Raw genomic sequence first — 27,612 nt, 5'->3', positions numbered from 1 at the left:
TCAAACCAGACTGTAAGTTATTGGCTTGCCAAAATCTTACACGAGAGTTGGGGAATTCCTTTTCACTTGACACAGTCATATTTGATTATTTTTTCTCATACTTATTATAGTAACATTTCTTTTTAAAATAAAATTGCACCAAATACTAGACCTTAGTCTGGCCATATCATACCACAAAGTGAGAAGCAATTTCAAGTACGGAGGAATCGAATTACTAGTCTAGCTTATCTTGACATATCTTAAAGGAAAAACTTAATTGTACTTATAAAGATTTTTTCACGATTCTTTTTAATAGTTATGAATACAAAACGGCTTCAAAAGCAAAGGCATTTGATTTACCGATACTAGCAATTATAGATAAAAAATTAGGACATTTAATTTACAATTCGCGACTTCAAAGAAAGCCTAGTTTTCGAAAAGAAAATGCTTTTGAGATATTTTTTATTCTCGCTAATTTTCTGAATTAATACTAATGCATGTTAAATCTCTGACCAATCAAAGCTAGCTTTGGAAGTTCACTCCAGTTTATTTATACATATACTATCGAATTCTAATTTCCAGACAATAGTTCAAAAGTATGGAATTCTTTGTTTTTCGCGAACCACATAGTTCGTCGTATAAAATCATATTCTGTAAATTACCGTATTTCCGCGATATAAAAATTTTAACATATTTTCGGGAGAGACGTCAAACACAATTTCAAATGAATCGTGAATAATCATATAAACGTAATTACAACATGTGAATATACTTACAGCCCTTTGGTCGCGAATTCATGTATTCACACAAATGTTGAAATTAATGTATTTACATATATATGTTGAAATTAATGTATTCACACATATGTTGAAATTAATGTATTCATACTTCTGTTGAAGTTAATGTGTTCACACATATGTTGAAATTAACAAAGACGTCAAATATCGTATATGAGAAAAATAAACTTGTTTACAATAACTTGTTATATTTTTAGAACAGAATATCGATACATAAATGAACTTCAAAGATAGTAAATAATGGTCGTGTATCCAGTACACCTCGTTGTTTTACTACAACAATAATCAAAAATGTACAAACATACGCAATTTAAGTGTCACTTTGATGAAAAATGATGAAGATGATAGAATGATTGTATTTACATTAGAAGATCTTCTTTGATAAACCTGTGTTGATGAAGTGGATGTCATTCTATAAGACCCGCGTTGACAATGAAATGTACATTCTCGACCAACGAATATATTCGGTATCACATATTTTGCCGTTCCTGACTAGAACTCCATTTTTCTGCTTCGGTAACCGTCCTTGGAGATATTATACGAAAACATGTGTCAAAGCTGAGAACAAATGAGTGTGCCGTTGGAGAGCTCACCAATCGTTAAAGTTTCCTCTGTGTCACTATGACTAAACCCGCCATTAGTTTTACAGTCGTCATGTGGAGGTTTCGTTATAGACCCGTTTTCCTTCACTTTTTGATCCAACTGACAAGTTCCGTTTGAAGTCACAAGTGAGCCATTGCTGATTGTGGCAATAGACGTCCCGCCGTTCACGCCGTTCAGCGTAATGCTACTGCTGTGGGTCGAGTCGAGATAGGACCCGTTGGTGTGTCCGCTCACATTCTGACTCGTGGAGGATGTGATATCAAATCGGTCAATCACATCATTTGAGTTGTCTGAAGTGTGATGATCGTTTGAACATTTACATATTGACTTACGAAGACCTGCTATGATTCTGAACACAAAATCTCTCCGTAACAGAATGTAAATCCAAGGATCTAATATTTGATTAAAGGCAGCACATCTGATCACTATCAGGTCTATATCTACAGCAAAGTTTGTCATCTCAGTCTGCTTTAGTAAAACCACGAGCTGCAACAACGAAAACATTAACTTATAATTCATATAAAAAACAAGTATATTGTTAGCCATTCAAATGCATAAACTAAAGCAAGTTATCAAAAAATAAATTAAATTCGGATAAAATCAGATAAGGTCTTTCCAACTTACTGCATAGCCAAAGATATTCGGAGGGATATTTTTGCGATTTAGCAGACATGGGTATGATCTGCGAATTATATAAAAATGGTTAATCATAGACTATGAAAGCCAGATCACAAAAATCAATATAGTTTACATTTAATTTTCTGTTTGGCCACGGTAAATATCCGATTATACGGTATTTGTCATGAACATCTTTGTCAGGGAAAGTCGTCAACAACACCAGATAAAGTACAACGAACGGTCAGTGATCCAGTTCAGACGAGTACAATGGGTAAAACACCCATTAGAATATGTAAATCACCCCTGAAAGTGTTGTTACTGATAACCATTACAAATATTTGTATTACCCGTTACAAATTGCTGATTACCATTACAAATATTTGTATTACGCAACCCAACTACATGTATTATGAGCGCTTACGTCCAGAAATAGAATTTATTTTTTTAGTAAGAATAGTCTGCATCAACTGTGCTTCTTTTTTGTGTATTTTTCCAAGAAATCTCGCACAAAAGTCTGAGATGTACCCTTCATTTTCAAAAGTGCGGGTACAATTACCCACCCCTACACAAATTATCCGGTGCACTGATTACCACTACATCGTCGTAAGAACCACCAGACAAAGTACAAAGAACATCTGAGTGATATTACCACGTAACAAAGAGTAAATTTCAAGATATAAAGTTGTAAAAGGAAGCTTTTGGTACCCTTAAAGAAGTTGTGTTTTAGACTTTGTCGTTATTGAATGGGATGACAAATGGTATTTTTTCACTATCAAAAACAGTAGCAGACGATTTAGCATTTTCTTTAGTTTAAAAAGTTACTTACTTTACACCATTACCACCAATGAAAAGTGTGAGCTTCTAATTTTACTTCACATAAAAAAATATGTAAAATAAATAATTGCATCCCGAAAAAATTCCGTGTCACTATATCCTATATGGAATGAAGCAGTGATTGCTCATGCACCAAAGGCGAAATCAATTATTTTATATTATTTTTTGTGTTAATTAGACATATATATACACGATTAAACTCCAATTATTGTTCAAATGATGAATATCATTTATTGCTCTGTCGGCGGTGGAGCATCTTTAAGAAAAGTTGTGTTTTAGACTTTTGTCGTTATTGAATGTGATGTATTCAGAGGTGTACGTACTTCGGAAACCTAGCTACGACGTGATTAGTTAAAAACATCAGTGAAACCCCTATCATATACATACTTCACTAACAGATGTTAGGAGAAAGCTGAGTGTTATACAATCTGATTAAAACACAGATCCTCATAACCACTCCGTTCAATAGAGGATCTGACAATATCCCATTAGGGGTCACATCAAGATGACCTTTATACCACGTGTACTTCATATCAAATACACCTTGCTACATCAATTGAAAGCGTCATTTCGCCCCAGTATAAATATACAATTAGCTATGTTGTGCTCTTTGGGCGAGATGACTTCGTACACGAACATAATTCTGATAGCTTTTTCAAACAATTTCGTCCCCTAAAATTCACTGGCAGAATTTGCCAGCAGCAATTTGATTGGTCATTTCTAAAAGTTACCTGGACATAACCCCTAATGGAAATTTCTCAGATCCTCTTATCAATCTAAATAATGAAAAGGCTCTGTATTTTAATCAGGTTGAGAGTTATAAAGAGAGATACAATACTGTATAATTTGTTGAAATGTCGGATAGATTTTTGTCCGCTCATTGTGTATATGTACATTAAAGAGACTTATTCACGTACCATGTGATACCTAATAACGTTGGTTTGGGACTTCTGTGTCTATATTATTCCGCGCAAACGTCATTTCAGCGGGAAGATTCTAAAGAGTTACATTCCATCACCACTGGAGATAAAGTTACCGCACAAACGTTATCGGGTAAATAAGTTCCATTATATGAACTAGGTTTTCGAAAGATTACCGAAGAAAAACAGAATGTCGACATTTTCCCAGTTATGGCACATAGTTTCAATGAACAGATATTTAGGTTGCACAATTATCATGAATTAAATAAAAAATTATCTTTTGCATTGTTTTATACTTTTTTTTTTCATACTAAATTTGGCTTTCTGATTGGTCAATATTTTTTGTATATCACTATGAAAAAACAAGTCCGAGAATGGCGCGAAACCCCGACGCTATCCTGACATCAAAATACAGACACTGACATTGCGTATTGATTTGAAAAAAAATAATCCCTTGAAAAATCACTAAATGGTCCATTTAAAATACTTAATGTTATTAAACAGTTTATAAAATTGATTATAAGCGTTGATGTTACTACACGGATTCACACAGTTTGGAAACATTTTTTTCATAACCCGATGAAAATTAAAAAATAGTGACATCAATGCTTAAATGAAGTACAAAAGTGTATTTCTGTTTATATTTCGCGTCTAGTTAACACAAAGATGGCGGAGTACAAGTGTTCAAGGTATTCAAGATGGCAGAATATTTACGCGGTGACAATAAGGATAAGATCGGCATAATACTGATCGTAATTCTACGTGCAAATGTCGGTGTCACTGAAGTTTGAGAAACAATACACTTAATATAGCGGCACTCTGTAGTCTATGAATGGTAATTAAACAATAGTTATTACACAGGCTCTAATTGTTTCGCTGACAGTCATTAAAGGCTTATTCTGAGAGACAGATATATCGATATTTACATACGGTGTTTTACTGACCAATCAATACGTCTGTGTTGCTACTCTTCGGTTTCCCGTATCCACCGACACAGTGATTTCTCCCGACTCCCGATATACGAGGAGTTCATCCGTCGTTTGGGAATCAACTACGCATAAACTATTCATAGTCAACGCTTAACTAGTAAAACAGACTTGAGAAGTTCATCGCGTTCACAAGTCCTTCGATTATAGCGCTTTCGACTTTTAATATAACTTTTGTACTGTATAATGAATCGTTTATTGACTTGAACTAAATAGAACAATCGAATTACCGGTATGAGCTACAGAAGTTGTTTGCTGACAAGATTTTCTAATATTGCTGAATCCATGAGACCAAACCATGGTCTCCTTTAGTATATCCATGTTGTTATTTCATTCATAAAACGGATTGCATATCAGACCTTAACATAACAGGGAAACAGATCGTTCCATATCAAATTATATGTAAAATATTTGTGGTGCGGTTAATGTCTCGTTTGCCCATGTCGATTAGATAACTGTAAAGCAACCGCTGCAATGGATATAAGTGACTTTGATATACAATGTATTTCATTTATGACAAATGTTCTGTTAATGAAACCATTAACATTATATTAACAACTCTTTTATCCTATTTTATGATCGATACTTATTATTTCTAACATGAAAAATAAACAACGGTAATGTAGTCTTTGTTTGGTGATTGTATAGAGGATTTTGATAAAAAAAACACCACAAAAACGGGATACAATAGTCAGCACATGATCGTTTTTTGAGTAGATAGATTTATAGATTTGTAATTGTGTTATCTTCTGCTACTCGCTAATTTACGAAGTTCATGTATGTACATTTTAGTTGTGTATATGGAGAATCTTCCGAATTTCCTCCCTAAACCTTTTTTTGTTCAACCGTTTTTTATCGATTTAACATGCATTCGTGTTATTCCTTTGTAAGTGTCTCTTCATTGATTTATTAATGGAATCGTGTTTCATAAACCAATAGACAATATGCGAACTACGAGAGGGAAGCAAGGGACACCAAAGCATTGGTTATTAAAGACATAAATGAGGAATTACATTCATTGATTGGAAAATCATTATGTGAAGGTCAGTGTTTATTATGTTCTTATAGTATTTACTTGTATCAAACAATATAGACTTTTACTGTTTGAGTTAATCAACCAGAATTTAAGAAGGTTTTATAGAAACTATATTTTTTACTAATGATGATTTTACATGGACTGCATTTACATTGATATGATAGATGCATAGTATTATTTTTAAAACATCAAGTAATTGCAGATGACATATGCTATATAATTACATATTTACCAACTTTAATTTTGGTTTATTAGTTATATTTTACTTCCTATAAAAGCCAGGCTCATGCCCAGAAGCATGCCGCCGAAGACACCAAGAATATATCCTAACAATCTTATATTGACTACGGGTGAACCACTTGCCCCACTCCCTTAATGCTGAGTGAAAGCAGGAACAGAAACTACCACTTTTATAGACTATGGTATGTCTCGGCCAGGGGACAGAACCCATAGCATACTTCACACGAGCGAGCGCTCAACCGAAGGTCAAAATAGAGGCAGTGTAAAAGGAGACGTTAGGAAGAAGAAAAAAGCATAATTCTAAACTTAATTGTCTTTGATCATCAATAGGGGTAGCAAGTACAATTCCAACGCCCTATCTGTTGGGCAAACAAGCTTTAATTGAAAAGATATTCATCAAAGTTTGAAAAGAAAATTGGTTTTCGAAATAAGCTGAAGTTTATCTGCATATTCTAATCCATGACATGATTTGATCCTAATTTATACCGTAAGATTAAAAACATACACGCAAACGATTAATCTTATTGTGACGTGACATTAGTCTTATTATATTTGGACACGAATCAATATATATGGACTTCCACTCATGTTTGTTATATAAGGTGACATGATCATTTTTTTAATGATGGTACTCGCCAGATGATGATGATCTCAAATAATTTACATCTACCAAAGACACCTGAATCACCAACAATCGCCTCAGTAGACATTATTATCCCATTTTCCATAAGAATAAATGAATCTCATCTGACGATTTCAAATCCTTTCAATGAATAACACGAGAAGAGAAACAACGTCCTTTATCAAAGAGGCAGAGCAGATCGATAACCTTTTCAGTCAATGTCTTCTTTCAAAAGGACCGTCTTGTTTGTCCGATTAACCTTTTCAAGTAGCCTGATATAGAAGCAAATGATTAATCCTCTCATACGTCACATTCTATAAGCGGACAAGGGTCATTCAACGAAATATTTGCTTCATGTGTATTCTTCCAATCATATCCCGAGTTGAAATGACCAGGTTATCGTTTTAACTACAACGCTATATCTTACTATTCTCTTTAACACCACATTGACACATACTTGCTACAGAGATATTGATTGACGTTTATTCAATTAACCATTGATTGATTTTTTAATCAACCATTCAATGATTAATATTGATAAAATAAGGTATGCAATAGACTATGTTTATGTTTGAATTTTACATAAAACAATTGGCGATGCAGTTTCTTTGGAGGGTATAGTACCTTAACATCATTTTAAGTATCCAAAACATTTTGTACCCTAGAAATTTAACTCAGAAAAGGTGTTTAATATATGGATTTTAAGTGATTTTTTAGTGCTTATATACATAATGTAATAGTTTTGTTGTCTTGTTGGAGGATAGTATGTAATGCTTATGCATTGTTTCCAAACGTACATCGTATATTCTGTATAATTTTAATCATGTTTCTATTTATAAAGTTGTTTTTTTTCACTCCCACTTCGCATAATAGCGTGTTCTAGCAGTGTAAAGGTATCATTATCGCGAAAATAACAATCTCGTGACATGATTTCACGTACATATCACGAAAATGGACAACCGTGAAAATATCAATGTGCGACTTATTATTTAAACTGTAGTCTGTAAGGTTGTTACATTCATAAAGATTATATGTTCCCCTGCGTTAAATACTGGACAGAAAATGAGCTACAGTTGGGAGCAAGCTAAACTTTGTGGTGAAGTGCACTGGAGTGCACCAGTAAAGTTAACTCCGGTTCGCTAGCTAGTGCACCAGAGTTCACATTGTAGTGCACTAGAGTTAACTAGCTAGTGCACCAGAGTTCACATTGTAGTGCACTAGAGTTAACAACGTAGAATGATGCATACTACTGACAGTGAAGCAAATTTAAAAAATGGAACATGTTATTTAAACGTTTGTGTGCACTTTATCGAATCGGTTTAAATGTGATATTCCTTAAGTAAGATAGTCATTGCTGTCTGAAGACTTACCATTAGAGGTGACCAGCAAGCTACAAAAGTAAAAGTAATCCCAGAGAGAAACACGATCATTTGGAGTTCCTGTTCCGGTGCTCCCCGATTACTGCTGTAATGGGGCAGAGCAGACGACCGTCTCATCTTGATCAGTAGACACGTTACGATCAAATTGGTAAATATCAGCATCAATATCATCAATATACCTACGCATGAATAAAGAAAGGCATATATACTGTCTTCAATTGTATCACCATTGAAGTTAAAGAAGCACCATGTGTCCGGGTAGTGGACTATATTGGACCCAAGTCCGAGTAAAGGCAGTGATCCCAGGATCAACGCTGCCACAAAGAATCCTATCAACGTCTGCGTTACTTTTGAAGTGGTAACTTTTTCACTATACAAGAACGGGTGCATCAATGCTAAATATCGTTCAACACCCATCACTGCCACCACGAATACAGTCGCAAATCCGAAAAATATCATCATAAAAGAACTATAATTACAAATTTGGGGTCTTTCTCTCAAGCGAATCTGATTGGCGTACACCATAAACGTTACTGGTGACGTTGCACAGATTCCGAGAAGGTCCGTAAGGGCAAGAACTCCTACAAGTCGGTAGAAAACGGACCGACGTTGTTCCTTTGGTGATTTGATGAGAACTATCAGGGCCAATACATTCCCTGTTACCCCAGCTGTAAACATTAAAATGGCCGGCCACGGGGTCGCAGATTCCTCGGTATTTGCAACTTCGGTCGTGTTCGGGAAGGTGTCCGCCATTATCAATACCGACCACCAAGGACACCGGAAATTGATATGTTTTGTCTATCCCATCATTTCTAAATTAGGTTAGATGATATACTTGCTGTGGTTTGACACTCGATTAACATGTTGACAGGTTCAGCTCGCTCTCATTAATTATGCAGCACAATCGGGAACATTCCATCCCAGTGCATTTGTGTAGTTTTGCTATCCGCCATTATCACACATCACCATTTTCTATTTGATTCCACGACACTTCGAGTTTTAATCCATGCGATTAAGGTTCTTTGTATCCCTGAAACATAAAATAAACATTTACCAAGCCTGACTTGTAAAGCAATTACTTATGTTCCTGGATTCAGAAAATGCTCAATAAAGGCGAGAAACTATCTATTGCCACGCACAGAGTTGTTACAGAGGTCTCCATACAGATTTTGTGTTACAATGTGTAAGGTTCCTCCCAATCATTTTTATTTACTGAATCTTCACTGTATAAACCACTTTTCATATCGAGTTGTGGAGTAATGAATTTTTCATGCCGTATAAAAGCAGTATTTGAAACTTCACCTTTCAAGTTGACAGATGATACAAGCCGAGAACAATAGCTTCCACAGTCACTATTGAATTCGGTTAACTCTCAAAGGCCTACATTTAATCCCTCACCTTAAACGTTAATTAGAGACCTCGTATGCTGTTTACATACCGAGTTAAGCATCACCTATGCTGGTCACTACCGTAACGTACACACGATATAACTACTCACGTGGATACCCGTAACTGTACTGACGGAAGGTACAATGTTAGACTAGTCGTAATGATTATATAGGTGACGGTTTTGCGTATACAGAATGTTAAGCAGCTACGTGTAGTATTGGACGAGTGGAACCGATCGATGCATCAATACCGTTAATGGTAACTTCACCGTATGTCTAATCAGAAACGTAATTTTAAAGGATTTTTACATGCTGTCGTTAATGTAGCGAGAGCGCTTATTATTATATAATGAACTAGCTATCCAGAGATATAGATCTATATAATCAGGTCACTGTCATGAAAATATCTTTATTTTACGGTATCTGACTGCGATCAACGCCATTATGCAATCGATTTTACAGCAATCTTTTGAATTCTAACGTTCAATTTGTAAACATAATGTTTATTATTTGTTTGGATGATTTTCAAAATTAACGAGAACCACTGAAATAACAAAAGTGAATAACAATACAAACTGTGTTCAGTTACATGTAAATGAGCTAGATGGATATAACAAGATATATTGGAAGAGGGGAATTATTTGCACTACTAGCATACCAACAATACAAATCTAGGTAACATTCGGGTAAGGACACAATGTGAAATTGAAATCGAGTTATCAAGTTATGAAACAGAACCAAAACGTTAAGTCATATATCGTATCAGAACATATTCCAATAAGATCATGATATTTATCTGAACATGCTCTTACTAAATTACATAAAATACGATCACAGTGATTTTCTTACTCAATAATTTCAGGGTCCTGTACCTTTTGAATTTGGAAAACATTACATTTCATCTTTCTTAAACATGTATATTTTATTTTTTTTTCCTTTTTTTGGGGGGGGGGAAATATTTAAACACAATTAGGAATATGCAGCAAATTTAAAAAAAAATAGGGAAAGGGTCTTCATTTTGCCCTGAATGTACCTAGATATCACTGATTCATAAAAGAGATTTTGGTCAATTTGATAATCATAATTGTTTTCCTGTGAAACAATCTTTAGCAATATGTATGCACTAGGTAGACATTCTTCTCTTTAGATTCATCTCAGACACCTAATATACCGTCAGCTTCATAAAGTATGTCGCTAGCTGATAGAACTAGTTTTTCATTTAAGTTTATTTTGATCAAAATAATGTCATAGCATATTATTGTTAATTGTGTACGTTTCATGAAAATATTGATTTCCTTTTGTGGACCGCGTACGAATGACTGAGCCATATAATTTGGTAATTTGTCCTACCAGGATGGATAAGTCATATAAATCTAGGAAACTGCTTCGGTATCTTATTCCTTATAACTAATATGAAATACTTATTCACGGTGTTACTTAAAAAAATATCATTGTCAATCTCTATTCTTAATTGAATAACTCATTGACAACTGGAATTGCATTTATCGTTCACATTTCGTTTTCAAAAGCAGCAATTGAACTATGCAAAAGTTTTTGAAAAACAATCCAATTTCAATTCTTTAAATTAACACTACTGTTGCAAAATTCGATCTTTCTTGTAACAAGCATTGTGTTAACAGTTATGTTATCATAATATAAAAACAAAGAAGTTTATAAGGTTGAATCTGTTGTCTGATTCAACGGCATAGCAATATCTTGAGAGAAAAAAAGTCCATACAATTTTAGTATTTCACGAAATAAAAACAGGATTGAATAATGGAGATAAAATAATTTACTACTCATTTTGAATATATTCTGATTTCAATAACATAAAATAACAATCTAAAATCTAGTGAATTTAATCATTTAAATTCAATTCATACCTATCAAATTTTATCATTTCATATCAATGCTGAAACACTATTGTGAAATGTGGCGTTAACGACAAATTCACTCACTCTGGAACTTCGGCAAATATAACACAAAACAACACTGGATATGTAACCAGATAGTTCGGATTATTAGACTTACTGTCCTATTATCAGACAAGGTAAATTAAGGACAGTTTCTGTTGTGTGTATGAATATACGTGTGGTTTTGTTATGTGTCTCTCTGCGATAGTGGAACTCTTGCCCCTTTTATATCGCTCTTTTGCTGAAGCAACACCAACTTAGCCCACATTATACTGACAACGGACAAACCAGTCGTCCCACTCCCTTTATGCTATGCAGAAGCTACCACTTTTACTATAGTTTGTCTTGGCCAGAGGACAGTACCCAGAGACACTCCCCGACAGATGCGAACGCTCGTCTCAAGGCCAAACTGGACGTTGTTTCAAGCAAGGACGTATATGAGAAGGATAAGTCACAATGGGTTTGGGGAAAGTGCGGTGCAGGAGCTTTTGTGTTTGTGCACTGACCGTAACATTGGGCGACGACTTATTTCCCTTTGATATCCGCCGGCACAGCCTTTGGTGTAGCTTGCGGTTGCGAGGGTCACCGTTTTACTTTCTGAAGCGTGCTGTCATTTCATGGGCTGTCGTATTCTTTTAACGAAAATTTAAGATATTTCTCCTAACACTTCCATCGTTAAAGAAGATATAAATGTTGTGAAATTTAATTAACTTTAGATTAGTGTTTCAATTGACTCCACAAGACAAGTATTTGTAGAGAATTTTTTTAAAATTTCCGGTTCAAAGGCGTCTCGCATGGTTTTTAGTATTGTAAAGAGACAATGACGAATCCTTCTCTTATAAATCCTTGTGTCAAGGGAGACGTTAAGAAAACGAAGTTGGGAATACGGAAAAAGATAAAATCTCAAATTTTGTCACCTTTATCTATGAACAGACATAATTCTAACCACCGTATATGACCCTTAGCAATATTATGAATGGGTTACTAAAACCTTGACCTGAGACATTAGAAATATTATTGTTCCATGTCATTTCGCTAAATGGACACTGAATACCAGCTCTGAGAGGTTCTATTGAAAACATTGACTTTTACTATATAAATTGTATTAATAAACTGTATTCACTTTCAAAGATCAAGGACACGATGATTCAAATAATGGTCAATTGTGCATTTAACAAAATACACCGTAACAACAAAACAACGGATTCTGTCAATATTTTTTCTTTCGAGATAACGACAGTCAATAGTTTTTATTCGGGATAAAGATATCATGAATATCATCGATTTGGTATTTAATTAATATGTGTTATAATTATCGTTGGTTGAATTGTTTATATTATGATGTCCCACATTCTGCCATCAGCCTTTAATACCTTAGGGTCGTCAGTCGAAGCTTACGTGGCACGTAACGTCAAATCGAGGTTTTCCTCTTTCAACTTTAGTGGTCATTTACCGCAAATACCTTGCACATCCTGGCTATATATATTCAAGTACGTAAATCATAACCAACAATAGTAATTAATTATATATGGAAATTAAGCCTTCTTTCCTTTTATTTCCTTGAATTTGACGTCATTAAAAAGACAAATGAAGAAACAATTGTTTGTATTATTTTCTTGCCGAATATAGTTCATCGTATCTATTTAAAAGGAATGAATTAAGCAAGACAATACATTTTGTACAGTTTACCGTATATATCTAGGAAGGGACCAGAGTGGCCGTGTGGTTATATATGTCCCGACTTATTACCACAAATGCTCTACCTATGGATCGCGAGTTCGAGTCACATGTCGCGCAGTTGACAGGTACTGATCGCTGGCTGGTTTTTTCTTCTCCGATTATCTATAGGTCGGTAGTTTTTTTCTCTTCGTACTCCGGCTTTCCTCCACAATCGAAATCGGCTGGCAGGCCCTTCAATAGCTCGAACCATTAATAAGACGTTTAACTTATCAAATCAAATCCATCGAGGATGAGGAGGAGACGTCACTTTGTAGTTTGCTTGTGGCTCTATGACCGGATTACACAGTGTATGATTTCTCTTTGGGTACTTCTCTCATTTGGTTATTATTTCGTTTGATTAACATCTAAAATCATATCGCACATGGTACATGTACGTGGATCCTATGCAATCGAATGCAGTAAGGTAACATTACTTTGCCTGAAGTCACATTAATGTCATCACAGCATTAACCAATGAGAACACAATACGTTAACGTTCATATTTTTTGAACTTGGTCGCAGAGACCGAGCGATATTAGTGATACATGTATTTTAAATATAGCATGTCCGACACCATGACGCTGACAGAAGCGAGATATGTGTACAAGGATTGTGATGTTTAATTCTCAAAATCAAAACCGTTCACATTTTCACTTGGTCGACACCCTGACGCTGACAGAAGTTGGATAATTAACAAGGCTTGTCATGTTTACTTCTCAAAATCAAAATCATTGTGTTTTTTTTATTTAATTAACCTTACATTTATCAGCATCTTATACTTAACATATTTTTTTATCAAATTACTGCAAAATGTTTATAACACTTATATATCATTTACGCATCAAGGCATTTACTTTACATCCTACATAAACAACCAGCATGGGAATAATGAGTACCTGATTGCAGACTCTATATCATGGCGAGACAAGACTAATATTGATTATAATCAAATATTATGCAAGAGGTTTTAATATTGATTAAAATTGATATAAGAACAAGAACAGGTATACTAGCATTATATAAAGTGAACCGTTTAACTAAAATCGAAGATGAATATTTGCAATAACGCTACAATTGTTAAAATAAAAAAGTAGATTACTATACAAGGTATGAGACTAATAATGTGGAATTAAGAATTTATTGATATTAAAGACATTTAAATGTTTAGAGAAAAAACACTCACGGCTATTCTTCGTCCTTAAACGTACTTGTTTCTGGAAATAAGATTACTGCTCGACCTTTCATTTTGTTTGTTTGTTTGTTTGATTTATTAACGTCCTATTAACAGCTATGGTCATGTAAGGACGGCCTCCCATGTATGCGGTGTGTTGCGTGTATGTTGTGCGAGGTGAGTGTACTGGGAGACTGCGGTGTGTTCGTGTTGTGTCTTCTTGTATAGTGGAACTGTTGCCCTTTTTATAGTGCTATATCACTGAAGCATGCCGCCGAAGACGACCTTTCACAACTAGTCTTTTTCTGGTAAAATCATTTTGTATGAAAATTTATTTATTTATTATTCTTCTAAATGATGACTACTGTCAACCACGCTATTTTCGCGAAAATTTCGCACCTGCTGATAACTTGTTACGCAAAAAAGAAATGGATTCATAACTATTGATTACTTGGTACAATACAGTATACACATGATTAATAATTTACCATAAAGTGAAATTTATACTGTGTATCCTGTTTTTATAACTGTAGAGTATGAATTCCACCTTTCACACACCTTCAACGCTATTGAAATTAACCCACTCCTATTACAAGATAGTTAGTGTACCATAAAATTTTGTATTCTTCGCGATTATTCTGAAATTGTAGACGACGCCATTCCGAGAATTTATTATTCAAGGAAAGCATGAATTGTTTTGTGTTTGTGATATAAACTACACTGTCAGTGTTATGTGCCTGTACCTTTAATGCCTCGCCCTGAAATAGGCTTGAATCGATACGGTCACAGTCGCTTCAATACTATATATCGACAGGTGTCCTTATAATGTCTCCTCTGGGAATATTTGTGTCCATAGCAATATTAATCTTCTAAATGCTGATAAGACGATAATGTAATCGCTTACCACTACCCTCACCAGAACTTCGTATTGCCAAGTCTTAAAATCTATAATTGATAAATGCAAGTACGAATCACACATAATTTCTGAACATCAATTCACGCGAACTCTTTTAGCTTGAAGTCTTGTTTATTTTGAAGAAATTTGCCCCAATTTATATAATATTTTGACCTGTCGAATAGTTTCCATGTTCCGAGCATGATTATGAACACAGATTAAGAAAACAAAGATAGTTTTGACGAATAAAATTATGATTTGAAAATGAAATGATTAAGTCAATGATACAAAGTATATTAATAATTAAATACGGACATTGCTACTATATATATAACACAAACTGAAAAGGTAAAACACATTAAGGTTTGTGTAGATTACATATAAGAAGAAACAAGATGTCACAGGAAAACTCCCATAATCTTAACCGTAAGAGCTTGATGACAAGAAAGAATATCTTTTAACAAAGCCACTTATTGGTGAGAGTGAAACACTTAACTAGATTATTAGTCAAGTAACCGAGACAGATTATCGATACAAGTAAATCACTAATCAAGTTAACGAGAAAGATTATCGATAAATTACTATATAGCTCTAGAACTTATCTTTTAAAGAGTAACGTTTTACAGGACATAGAGTATACTGTTATTCCTATTACTCTAGTCCGTCATCACACATCAACCCATGTCTCTTTAAACAATACCGACCTATTGCTTTTACACTACACACAGTCATAGTAAAGAGGCAGATATGATGAGTTAAAATATAATATTAAAATAGCTTCAAAACTGAATTTTCGAGTTCTTGTTTGATTGTGAAGCCATTTCCTTACATGTCCCTATAATATTACTGGCCGATTAAAAGCAGATTGATAGTTTCACGAGTCTTCAATGCTAGGTCCTAGATGTGCAAAGCAATGAAGTGTGAATCATAATAATCAAATCATTCTGGATTGAATGAAATACATAAATGATCTTGCAAATAATAAAACTTGTCAATTAGCAGAACCGTGTGTTGTTGAAAGGATAGCGTCTTAAGTTTTATTAATATAATTTGTTTGGTTTGATGGGTTTTATTTTTATTAGTTTAATATCCTAAAATAAACAGGATCATGTAAGGACGTGCCAGGTATTTTGGTGGACGAAAGTATCCGGAGAAAAAACACCGACCAGCGGTCAGTACCTAATAACTGCTCAACAAGGTGTTAGAACTCGCGACGCAGAGCTGGAGGGCTTTTGGTAATATGTCAGGACATCTTATCCACTCGGCCATCGCGATCCCCGTTAGGTTTGGTAACGTCATAACAATACATAACATATCTTGCAAATAATAAAACAAATAAAAAATAATATAACATCTTATTTAACAGTCATTAATTAAATGACGTGTCAGGATGACATTTACTATTGTAAATAATGAGGAAATAATTTGTTATGCAATGTAATAAAGCAGACATGGGGATATCGGTAAGGCGTAAATGTACCCTCTTAGCATACTAACGTATATTGTATGTCACGAGTTAATCAAACATCTTATTGACCTACACATCTGGGTCAGATATTGGCAAGGTGCTCTGTCCTCCGTCCATACCAACACACGACACCCAGACCAACATCTAAGATGTTTATATCGAATACCAAACACCAACATAACATAAAATAGTGAAATTATATTAAAAAAAAAAACAAATAAAATATACTTCCTTATAATCTCTATACTGAAATAACAATTTTTACTTTTAAAATGTCATTATTTCTGTCAAAAGTCGTCATTTATTATTGTTGGGTTTGTTTGTTTGTTTTTGTGATGGTAAGTAAATAATCCTACCTTAGCTCTACATACATTAAAACTCTAGTGAGATATAATATTATTTGTCCAAACACATATCTGATAAATTAAATACTTCGGAATATGATTGCTGGTAAGCCTTGGTATCACATTATATAATGTCTAGTGTCAATCATTCCATTTCTATAGTAAAAGGTCACGCTCTACCATCAGTACAAACAGATGTCAAGTATCCATAGGAAAGAAGTGTTCTTATCGCTTCCGAAACGTAATCTTTCATGTGTAATACACCAACTAGTGAACCAAGCTAACACCCTCTACAAATTTACTTCCGCATGTGTTACAAAATACACGAAAACAACGTTTGTGTATTTAGAAAAAACTTCGATTTTATTTTAATGTGTCGACTGAATTATAAACGCTGCTGTCTATATGAAACATATATTTGTGTATATATACCTGGATAAAATAATAGAATACATAACCAATTCAGAAATCAATACAAAAGTCATGATGTAAAGCAAAATTTCAAATCAGACTATGATCTAGCCAGTTTCTGATTTGTTCAAATGTACAGGAAGTTACGTCTCAATGACGAAAAATAAAACAAGTCCAGAACGATCCTGGCTCTAATTCCAGCGAGAAAACTCATGAGATTGCAGATAAAAAATATAACGGACCAATCGTTGCGTCACTAGTCGATAACTCAGTTTCCGACAATGACACGCAACAATTACTGTTGGGAAGAGACGAAGCTTAAATCTAGCTGTGAGCTCATCGATCAGAGCATAGACAATGGTGTTTGCGTATAGTACTATAGAGTTTAATTGTATACTGATGTATAGCATAACACAATTACCATTCTAATACAATAAAAAATGCATATCCCGTTACCTAACCCAGTACTGTTCTGTCTGATTTATGTAGTCTATTCTAGGTAACAAAGCCATATAAATAGGCTTTCATATTGACCCATCTATTTCCACGTGGGTTTCTATCTTCATATTATCACTCTCATTGCACAAGAATGATTTTATAACGAAAGTTGTGATAAGTTGTATAAAAACCATACAAAGGATTGAGTGACGATAGTTCTGAAACAGTGACTTTGCATTTTGTAAGGACATGCTACTAACCTCTAGTATCTCATGTATTAATAGAAGGAATACTTACTTCTCACAGTATTCATTTAGATTGAAATACTGAATCCTTTTGCCTCTAACGCAAAGAACCTCCGGCATTAATAGAAGGAAAATTGAAAACATGATTCACTGAATCCTTACATAATTGCCAACTCAAGTCAGATCCTTACACAAACTCAAGTCTAAAGAGCTTTTAGGAACTTTCTATTCGGGGTCACGTTCTGACCTTCAAATTGACCAATCAAATTACTACCTCCAAATTTCTTGACGGCGACGACATAAGTTGGAAGAGCTATTAGAATAAGTTTCCTTTCTACAGTCATTTCCCCATAAAATCAAAATACAACTACTTGCATGTGTATGCTATGACGATATGATGTTTTCAGTAGATGTGTCTAGGTGGCAAAAGGTCATTTAGGGCCAAACTACAAGGCAGGCATTAATATCAGGGTAAAAACAAAAGCTGTCTCTAAAATATCAGGATAAGAAAAAGACAAGAAAGAACTAAAATACAAGTAGTAAATGTTGATTTGATAAAAAAAGTTGCATGGGATAAAATAGTTTTGGCTAAAACACATGAGGTAACTCATGTTGATGAAACGATGAATAGTTGAGTTGATACAATGATAAGATGAGAAAACGTTCATATTTGGTTTAAAATCCCGATCTCTTTGAGATAATTGAAAATACGACCATGTCTCACGACATAAAACAAAGTTTGGCAAAAATGCATTTGGACAGACTTAAATTGGGTTGATGAAGTGTTTGCGTGTTTTGGGAGAATGTATTATGTTCTGGATTTGATTCTTTTTTCATAGTGAACTCTTGCCCTTTTCATAATGCTACCTGGCTGAGACATGTTGTCAGAGACACTCGCCCGGAATTTCAACGTCGATAAACGCTTCATGGGTTCGTTTTTATTAAATCTCATTTAAATAAACATTTATTTCAGACCATATACATAGTAGTAATGTGAAGGACATCCGCCAAAACCTCGAATGTTAAAAACAAAACACAAGTTCATGCCTTACACTATTTATTTCCTGTATGTGAAAGTGACGTGTGCAACGAATGCTCGCAAACTCGTCATAAGCAAAGATTATTTGCAGTAGAGTATTCCGTAAGTTTTACGATATTCAGATTAATTGCTTTTTATGTTACCATATCATTTTGCAATGAGGAGTATTCTTGATATTATTCGTGCCAAGCCTGCGAGAATGACGTTAATAAAGAAAATGACACAGCAATTCTACATAAATGGGCAACAAAGGCTCGATAAACATGAGTTAATAACAAACACGTTCTTAACCAGTAAACAACCTCGCCTGCATTACACGTCCATTGTGTACCAGCGCCCTACCCTGACCTCCAACAGAGGTCATTGTTAACAAAAGAGTTACCATGCCTTCATGATTTTTTCATTCTTAAATATAAAATTTAACAAGGGAAATAAACTGGGTTTCCCACACAGAGAAATCCGAATCGGTAAATAGTCTTCAATGGAAATTTTCTGTCTTTGATAAAAGAATCCACAAAACAAGCGACGTCGATAATGATGTCTCTAAATGTCTGACCAATTCACAATCCATCTATCCTCCAAAATAATGCATTGAAAAACCAAGTCATTCTACAAAGTGAAATTAAAAAAAACATTCAAAAATTCACTCATTCTTTTTTATGATGAAATCGCAATAAAGAAATCATTCGAAAATTCATTTGTTATACATAGTAAAATTTAAAGACAGAATTAACAAGTGCAGTCATTCTAAAAAGTTCATTTTTAAGAACTACATAATCTCATTTCCTTCCAATTATGATGTTATAATAAATCTAGGTAAATAAATAAACAATGACGATTTAATCATTGACAACAAAATAAAATTTAAAAAACGTATCTTTCTAATGACATCCAAAATCGTCTAGAATTCAATCATTCTTGATATTTAAGGAGCAATTATGTGTCATGATTGTCATGACGTCATCACTATCACATTTAAAAAACTATTTGTCGTACCTGTGTGTGAAGAGCTATTCATCTAATGCAATGCATACATTACGGTAATCACTGGTCTTAATTGGAAGAGATCTCTTTCGTCTCAAAGTGTTACTTTTAAAATCTAGAACGATCAAAATGTCGTATTTTCTGAATACAGAATAGCGTAAAATTGAAAAGTAGAAGAACATGACTATTGATATGAAGGGTAGATTTGATATCTTTTTTCACTATCTTAAATTAACTGTGATTTCAGTTAAAACAGATGTCTTGGAGTGAGTATAAACTTATTTATTGAAGATATGCGACCTAAATGTCTCTATGATCTATGTGTCACCAAACGAGAGGTTGCATGGTTGTATTGTAGACGTTCACGGAATGGATATGTCTCCATTATCATAAGGGATGGCATATTATCTACACTAACGTTATCGACAACCCCGTGCTAAATATTCGTGTAGGATTACCTGAGTGTTGTAATAAAGTGGAGTTTCCTTTCCGACAAATAATGTACTCATACTGCCGTGTGATTAATTTCCCAATAAAACGATTTTAAAACTCCCAATGTCCGACACTGAACGCCGTTTTATCTGAAAGGAAAATATCTCCGTGATGATGTGACAGAAAAGTTGTCGATTTCCTCCATAGGACTATAGTAACGTGTTGTCAGTGATATCTGTCAAAATAAGGTTCAAGGAAGGAAGATGAAAAACACATGCAATCCTCGGATTCAGAAAAAAAGATCCTTAGTGTTGGCTTCTGTTATATAGTGGATTAGTGTCATTTTAACGTCCTATGAACAGCCAGTCATTTAAGGATATTTAGGTTTTAAAACGGATGGGAAGTCGGAGTTCCCGACGAAAAACTAACTACCAACCAGCGGTCAAGTGGGATTCGAACTCCAAACAAGAGGTTGAGAGATATAGGCATTATGCCGTAACCCCTAAACCACTCGACTGCCACAGTCCTCATATTGTGAGACAATTCCTTTTTTCCTTATTTGTTTATCATTACAATGTATTATAGAACACGTGTGATCTGATCATGTGTAAAGCACATGTGTGTGGGAGTATTCAATTAATGTGTCGATTTCACCAATTTAGGCCAATAGGTGATGCTGGGTTTTATTGACTTTCGGACCCCCACGAGAACAATTAGTATCGAATATTTTATGTTCTGAACTATTTCCATATTGTTGTATTGTTCTATTTCTGTTTTCAAAGATAGCATCATCAAATAAATGACAACGTGAGACGAACCACCGCAACAGATATGAAAACGACGTGTACAAAAAGGAGGGGCATGTAGAAAGGTCCCGGCTATCAATATATCTCTTAATGGTGAAGGTGATAATCGTTAAAATATTCTGTCAAAATTCCTTTGTCGGTTTAGAGTAATTTTCAACTGCAAAACAAACTGGAGACATATCAAACAAAGGGATTAACGATTGAATATGTAATAGATGTTTAACAACCATATAGGGATTGAATTTCGCTTTTATTAACCATGCTTGTATGGAGCAATTCTTCTGAAAATATATTCTATGGGGCGCGTTTATAGCCATGCCGTCATGGCAAACAAACTCTTATAGTAATTGCAAATAGTGATTGTTTGTTTGTTTGTTTGAACAGTAATTGCAAATAGTGAACAAGCATAGCAAGAGTAAATATAATTGTATGGAATTTAAAATAGTATATATTGTAAAATATAGACAATGCTTGCTAGAAAAATGAATTAATTGAATATTTTTTATTATAGTTTGACTTAATTACCAACAAGGATCATTTAAGGACGGCCTCCCTTGCATGTTGATGTTTTGTAATGGTGAATCTTTTGTCCATTTTATGGTGCTATTTTACAGTCACTGACAGCAGGTTGGGAGTTAGAATTGTATACCTGCTACCCTATTGAATGACTAGAATATTATATTTACTCTTCTTTCTAACTTTCTACTAAACTACTCACTACCAACTACCAACTTTCTTTTCCTAAATGTCTACCATGACAACATCACACATTTAGCCTTCAGTTGAACGCTCGCCCATGTGAGGTAGGCTTTGACATCTGTCCCCTGGACGACATACACCATAGTCTATTAAAAGTTTCTGTTCCTGCTTAGTGCTCACCAGGGAGCGGAACGACTGGCTCTCCCGTCGTTAGTATAATGTGACTGGATGGGTATGTTTCGTTGTGTATTCAGCAGCATCCTTCAGCGAAAGGGCAAGAGTACCACTATACAAAAAGACACAACACGAATATAACAGTCTCCCAAAACACGTACCTCGCACGTCACATACCCAAGGCACCATATGACCCAAATTTAGTCGCCTTTTACGATCATTCAATGGGCAATAGGTACAATATTCTAACTTAACCTGTGGCGCAGATCGTTAGGACTAAATATGTTTCTAATATTTATTTGTTCCTTTTGATTGGGGTTAACGGGGTGGTAGTGATAAATAAAGAAAATAAAATTCAAGTCTCTTACTTTGGTGTCTATCGATTTAGTCGCGGTAGTTATTTTGACTGGGTTGACAGCACACAAATGTTAGTAAAGATGCTCCATTGCTGACAAATAGTATTTTTCTCAATGAAAAATAGGAGCAGACGAATTAGTATTTTTCTACGGTTACAAAAGTTACTTACTTTACACCATTGAAACGTTTGAGTTTCTAGTTTTACTGATTGAAGATGAATTATTAAAAATAATTAACTACGTCCCGAAAAAATCCCTTGGCATTTTGTTCTATATGGAATAAAGTAACGATTGCGCATGCACCAATTATTGTTCAAATGATGAGTATAATTTTTGTTCTATCGGCGGTGGAGCATCTTTAAGTTATAATCATTGAACAAAAATCAAGCAATGTTTCATTGTAAAAATATAATTTTCTCCTTCCTTTTTAACGACAATTAATACGCCTGCGTTCTATATATAGATTTCATGGAATGTTGTTTTCATTAAGACGATCATTAAAAGACATTGATAGTGTGTAAAATTCCCACTTGTCCCGGAACATATTCTGTGGATTTTGGCTCGTAAACCTTTACCATTGCTCGGGGACTTGTGTATAATCTAGCAATAACTACCGTAGAATTCATGGCCTCCTGAGACACTAACACAGCCATTGCTTGTCTGGCTGTATTACCGGAAATAAAATACAAACTGTGCGACACCATACCAGGTGAGATTGTAATTAATGGAGTCTAACGAATGTTTTAGAAAGTCGAGCCCTCAGGCAAGATGCAGCGTGGACAATCCACTACGATTAATTCGAATTCTAATTTTAGAATGGAATGAAAGATTTCTTTTCCGATGAAAATGAGGTTTAAGAATAATTGCAAAAGCAGTAGACCAGAACACAAATGATGTTATTTTAACCTTTATATGTCTCTATGTGCAAGATATATTACATAATATATCACCCCATCCTCAATCTCGAGGGGTTACTATCACTATCGATTTATAGTGATAATAAAGGACTGTATTAGTAACCTTGGCGTATTGGGGATATTATCACCTCAAATGTCAAAATCATAAAGCACATGGGAAATCATCACCAATAGAAACAGTAGTCCTTATAAACGTTATCGGGTATCGCGTGGTACGTGAATTAGTCAAAACGAAATTATACAGTCTATGAATACGTTGTCATGTCCTTAGGAACTGCTGGTCATGTGCCATCTTTCTCCGTCCAGTCTGTGACCTTTTAGTGAGCATTTATAATGTGACCATGATGTCCCTGAACTCATTACAAAACAGCCACCGAATCACTGGTTTTAAACCTCGTGAGTTTTCCGGCTTTCCACTTCCACAAGAACTGGTCTCACCTTTATATTCCTACAACCGTTTAAAGACAATTAAATCACGCAAAGGTCCTGCATATAGGGCATTAGAATTGTACCTGATGCCCCTACTGCATGATCGTAAAAAACGACTAAATTTAGTATCTTATCTTTTCTCTTCTCCCTAACTAACTTTGTTTTTCCTGACGTCTCCCTTGACACCATCTCACTTTTGGCCTTCTGTTGAGAGTTCGCCACTTTGAGGTAGGGTCTGGGTTCTGTCCCCTGGCCGAGACACACAAACGTCTTTAAAAGGACGTAAGGACGGCCACCCATGTATACGGTGTGTAGTGTGTACGTAGTGCTAGGTGGGTGTTCGGGTTATACGGCCACCCATGTATACGGTGTGTAGTGTGTACGTAGTGCTAGGTGGGTGTTCGGGTTATACGGCCACCCATGTATACGGTGTGTAGTGTGTACGTAGTGCTAGGTGGGTGTTCGGGTTATACGGCCACCCATGTATACGGTGTGTAGTGTGTACGTAGTGCTAGGTGGGTGTTAGTGGAACTCTTACCCTTTTTATAGTGCTATATCACTGAAGCATGCCATCGGAGACACCAAGCAACACACCCCACCCGGTTACATGATACTGACAACGGCAGTCTATGGTTAAAAAAGTAAACTAAAGGCAAAGAAGTAAAATCACTTGTACGGTATGTACAAGCATTGTACGGTATGTACAAGCATTGTACGGTATGTACAAGCATTGTACGGTATGTACAATCACTTGTACGGTATGTACAAGCATTGTACGGTATGTACAAGCATTGTAAGGTATGTACAAGCAATTAATGTGATCTCTACTGTAAAAGTTGAGACATACAAACATGATGCGGAAACATAGGCCTAAGTGTTTCTAAGTGGCTTTGTACTAATAATTTGTCACCCTGGATTAGGTTGGCGGTTAAGTCTGCTTCGTTCACGCATATCTATAACTGACTACTATAGCTTATCACTATTAAATTAAGAATAAAAATCACCGTCCATGAAATGTAGGGTAAACAATGGGGTGTAGTATAAAGTAGATGCATACATAGATGATGCGAAGATTTGAAGTTATGATGAGAAGATGTGGAACCAGAGCCGACACTAGATCAATCAGCATTGTAGTGATTAGATACTAGACCTGTACAGTATAGTTGATTAATAGAATCTTATCTAATCCACTGTATATTGTATTTAAAAGTCAAATTTTTTAAGAACAGAAAAAAACCATATCAAAATATGAAAGAAATGAGCAAAATATACATCGCTATAGTAACACATGTTATTATTTTATACACGTATGATAAAGTAAATTTGATTGAGATGCAATACTCACCTAAATCTAATGAAACACACACAGTACATCCCTTCGATTAGACAACTTGAAATAGCAACAAAATCGATCAACAACCAAATACAAAAAGGTTTTCAACACATCGATCGATGGATTTTAAACATTCACGTTATGATTTGTTAAACTTGTTAAGGATCATCCCAATTACAAATTGCTTCTTCCACTTATCATTTTAGTGTTCGTAATACTGTTATACTGTGTAGCTGTTTCGTCCGCGTCACAATCTCCGGCATGTCACTTCCTATGTGATAGGAGCGAGGACAGTCGAGTGACTGCCGACAGCGGGCGAGCTTGTGGCGGCTGAAAGAATGTGTTTACCTGGAGTGATGCCTTCACAGCCAGATAGAGTAAGCCAAGTAGATAAAAAATAACTACATACATCCCATCTCTCAGGTGTGATAATGTAGATTTAAATACTAATGACTTACCTGTCACGTGTGATACATGTAAATAAATTGTATCGCTCGTAATTACCAACGACTCACCTGGGCAGCGTAGAGCAATTTTCAAAGAATATAGAAATGCTAACGACCTGTCTGCTAGGTGTAAAACATGCGATGAGGCTATTTTACCTGGTAGCAACTGCAGCCGTAAAAAATTATTATGATTGCTAACAACGCTTGTCAGAAGTAAAACCGGTGGATACTTAAATGACAGATGTGATATTGCTAATGGATTCTACATTTGAGGAGTGTTGTTGGTAAATAAACAATGCAAAGACTTCTTTACCGGTATCGAATTTTAAAGGGATAATGGGATCACCGATTATGGCTAACGCTGGTGGACGTGACGTGCTTCTTCCTATTGTTTCATGTTATAGTAAGGACGAGTAATACGGATGTATGCTTAATTAGTTCATTAGCGTCACTCCGATATGTGACGTTTGTTTGATTGTATGAAGTCCTAACAACATGGAATGGTGGAAAATACGAACAATAGTTTCCCTGGGTTATCTTTATGAAGTTCGTAACAAACATTTACGATCTGTTCATACAGAAAGTATATCATTATAAGCATAATTAACATTGTTTCATAGAAATTGGTCAGCAACCATATCAAATTCCACGCTCTTTTAACAAACACATCGTGACGGATAGATTGCCCACTGAATAAACTTCAGTATAACAATATCATTATTTGTACGAAAACCATATCTCTTTTGGCCTGTCATATTGATGCGAATATCAATATACCATATATCATAATTCATGTCATTATCACAAAACAATCAAATTGTGATCTAAAGGACAAAACCTTTGGTTTTCGGTGAGGAAAGCAAAGCATGCCCTAGATATACCATTTTGAAGTAAAAGTATATTATCTTTTTTTCGCACACAAGCATCACTTTTAACGTAGGCAGGTAAAATAGAGATGGGTGATGTTTCCTTCTCTTATGTAGAGCGAGCGAGTTGTATCAGCTGGGCTAATTGTCCAATTTATAAAAAAAACAAATTATAGAAATAAACATTTTCCCCATCTTTTTCTTTTGAAATTCTTTGAAACGAATATTTTTATTGGCTTTAAAATTATATATCATTACAAAACGTAAAAATGATGTCGTTTGTACAGCCGTCTCTGATTGGCTGAGACGACGGCACAATGATATCAAAGAAAAAAGATTTCCTATTATTTGAGTACAATCCACCCTTTTTGCAGTAATGCTCCATAACGTAAATCATAAACGAGTCTTCACAAGATATTTTATATTTTTTGGAAAATTTGGTAAGGTGAGTTTCATAAAAAAATGAGTTTCATAAAAAAATTCATAGCGAAATCAGTTTTTCTACAGTCAGTCGTTTTTCCCCATAACGCCTTGATATAACATTAATACATACGCAAATATAAGACGGCGATAATGTTAACAATCAAAATTTCAAAATAGTTTAACGAATATAATTAAACATTCTCGAGAGTCACGTATTCCGCTAGTCCACTGTGTAGCTTACCATGGGATATCTATATAATAATGTCAAATTGCTTGTTTATCACAATATACTGACAACGGGCGAACCAGTCGTCCCACTCTCTGTAGATACTCGAAATAACTTCTTCGAGAGACACAACACCGCCACTTAACGTCAACTTGAAAAGTGATCATAACGGAGAACGGCAATGGTAGCTTGATACTGATGCTCACGAGAGCCTACGTGAAGGGAAGCAACTCTAATGAGAGTTGAGCATAGACAAAATGCATTATGTTCTACAACATTATGATTTTCTCTGATTGTTGAATATTTAACTAGTTGACATAAATTGCTAATACCACATGCTCTGGAAGTTCATTCCATATAGTTACCGCTGTGATAGCAACATAGTCTTTGAGTGGTACTGATGATCGTTTAGAGAATTCTTTAGTCAAAATGCTAAAATTTAGTACATATTTATTTCACCAAATGACCATGCCATT

The 27,612-nt window shown here is 34.9% G+C and overlaps 1 protein-coding gene across 2 annotated transcripts; it reads right to left on the bottom strand.

Annotated features, from left to right (window-relative positions):
• Nucleotides 1–1,014: 1,014 nt before the first annotated feature.
• LOC138324765 (prostaglandin E2 receptor EP4 subtype-like) lies at nucleotides 1,015–25,478 on the bottom strand. Of its 2 annotated transcripts, none has more exons than XM_069269893.1 (3): nucleotides 25,188–25,478; nucleotides 8,006–9,044; nucleotides 1,015–1,865 (listed from the first exon to the last, which is right to left on the bottom strand). In XM_069269893.1, exons 2-3 carry the CDS (start codon nucleotides 8,765–8,767, stop codon nucleotides 1,329–1,331), a joined length of 1,299 nt encoding a protein of 432 aa, XP_069125994.1. In that variant the 5' UTR covers nucleotides 8,768–9,044; nucleotides 25,188–25,478; the 3' UTR covers nucleotides 1,015–1,328. The 2 variants fall into 2 exon arrangements, with proteins under 2 accessions (XP_069125994.1, XP_069125995.1); XM_069269894.1 differs by lacking the exon at nucleotides 25,188–25,478 and adding an exon at nucleotides 9,413–9,527.
• Nucleotides 25,479–27,612: the final 2,134 nt, after the last annotated feature.

The sequence above is a fragment of the Argopecten irradians genome, chromosome 6 (assembly GCF_041381155.1).
Source record: "Argopecten irradians isolate NY chromosome 6, Ai_NY, whole genome shotgun sequence".
NCBI lineage: Eukaryota > Metazoa > Mollusca > Bivalvia > Pectinida > Pectinidae > Argopecten > Argopecten irradians.
The sequence above is the reverse complement of the archived record's forward strand: the minus strand, read 5'-3'. Positions and strand labels throughout refer to the sequence as shown.

Bases quoted from the DNA above. Each gene is read 5' to 3' on its own strand.
- LOC138324765 (XM_069269893.1), bottom strand. From the start codon at position 8,767: ATGGCGGACACCTTCCCGAACACGACCGAAGTTGCAAATACCGAGGAA. The intron at 1,866-8,005 runs GTAAGTCTTCAG...TCGTTGTTGCAG, and splicing joins CTTGCTGGTCACCTCTAATG to CTCGTGGTTTTACTAAAGCA.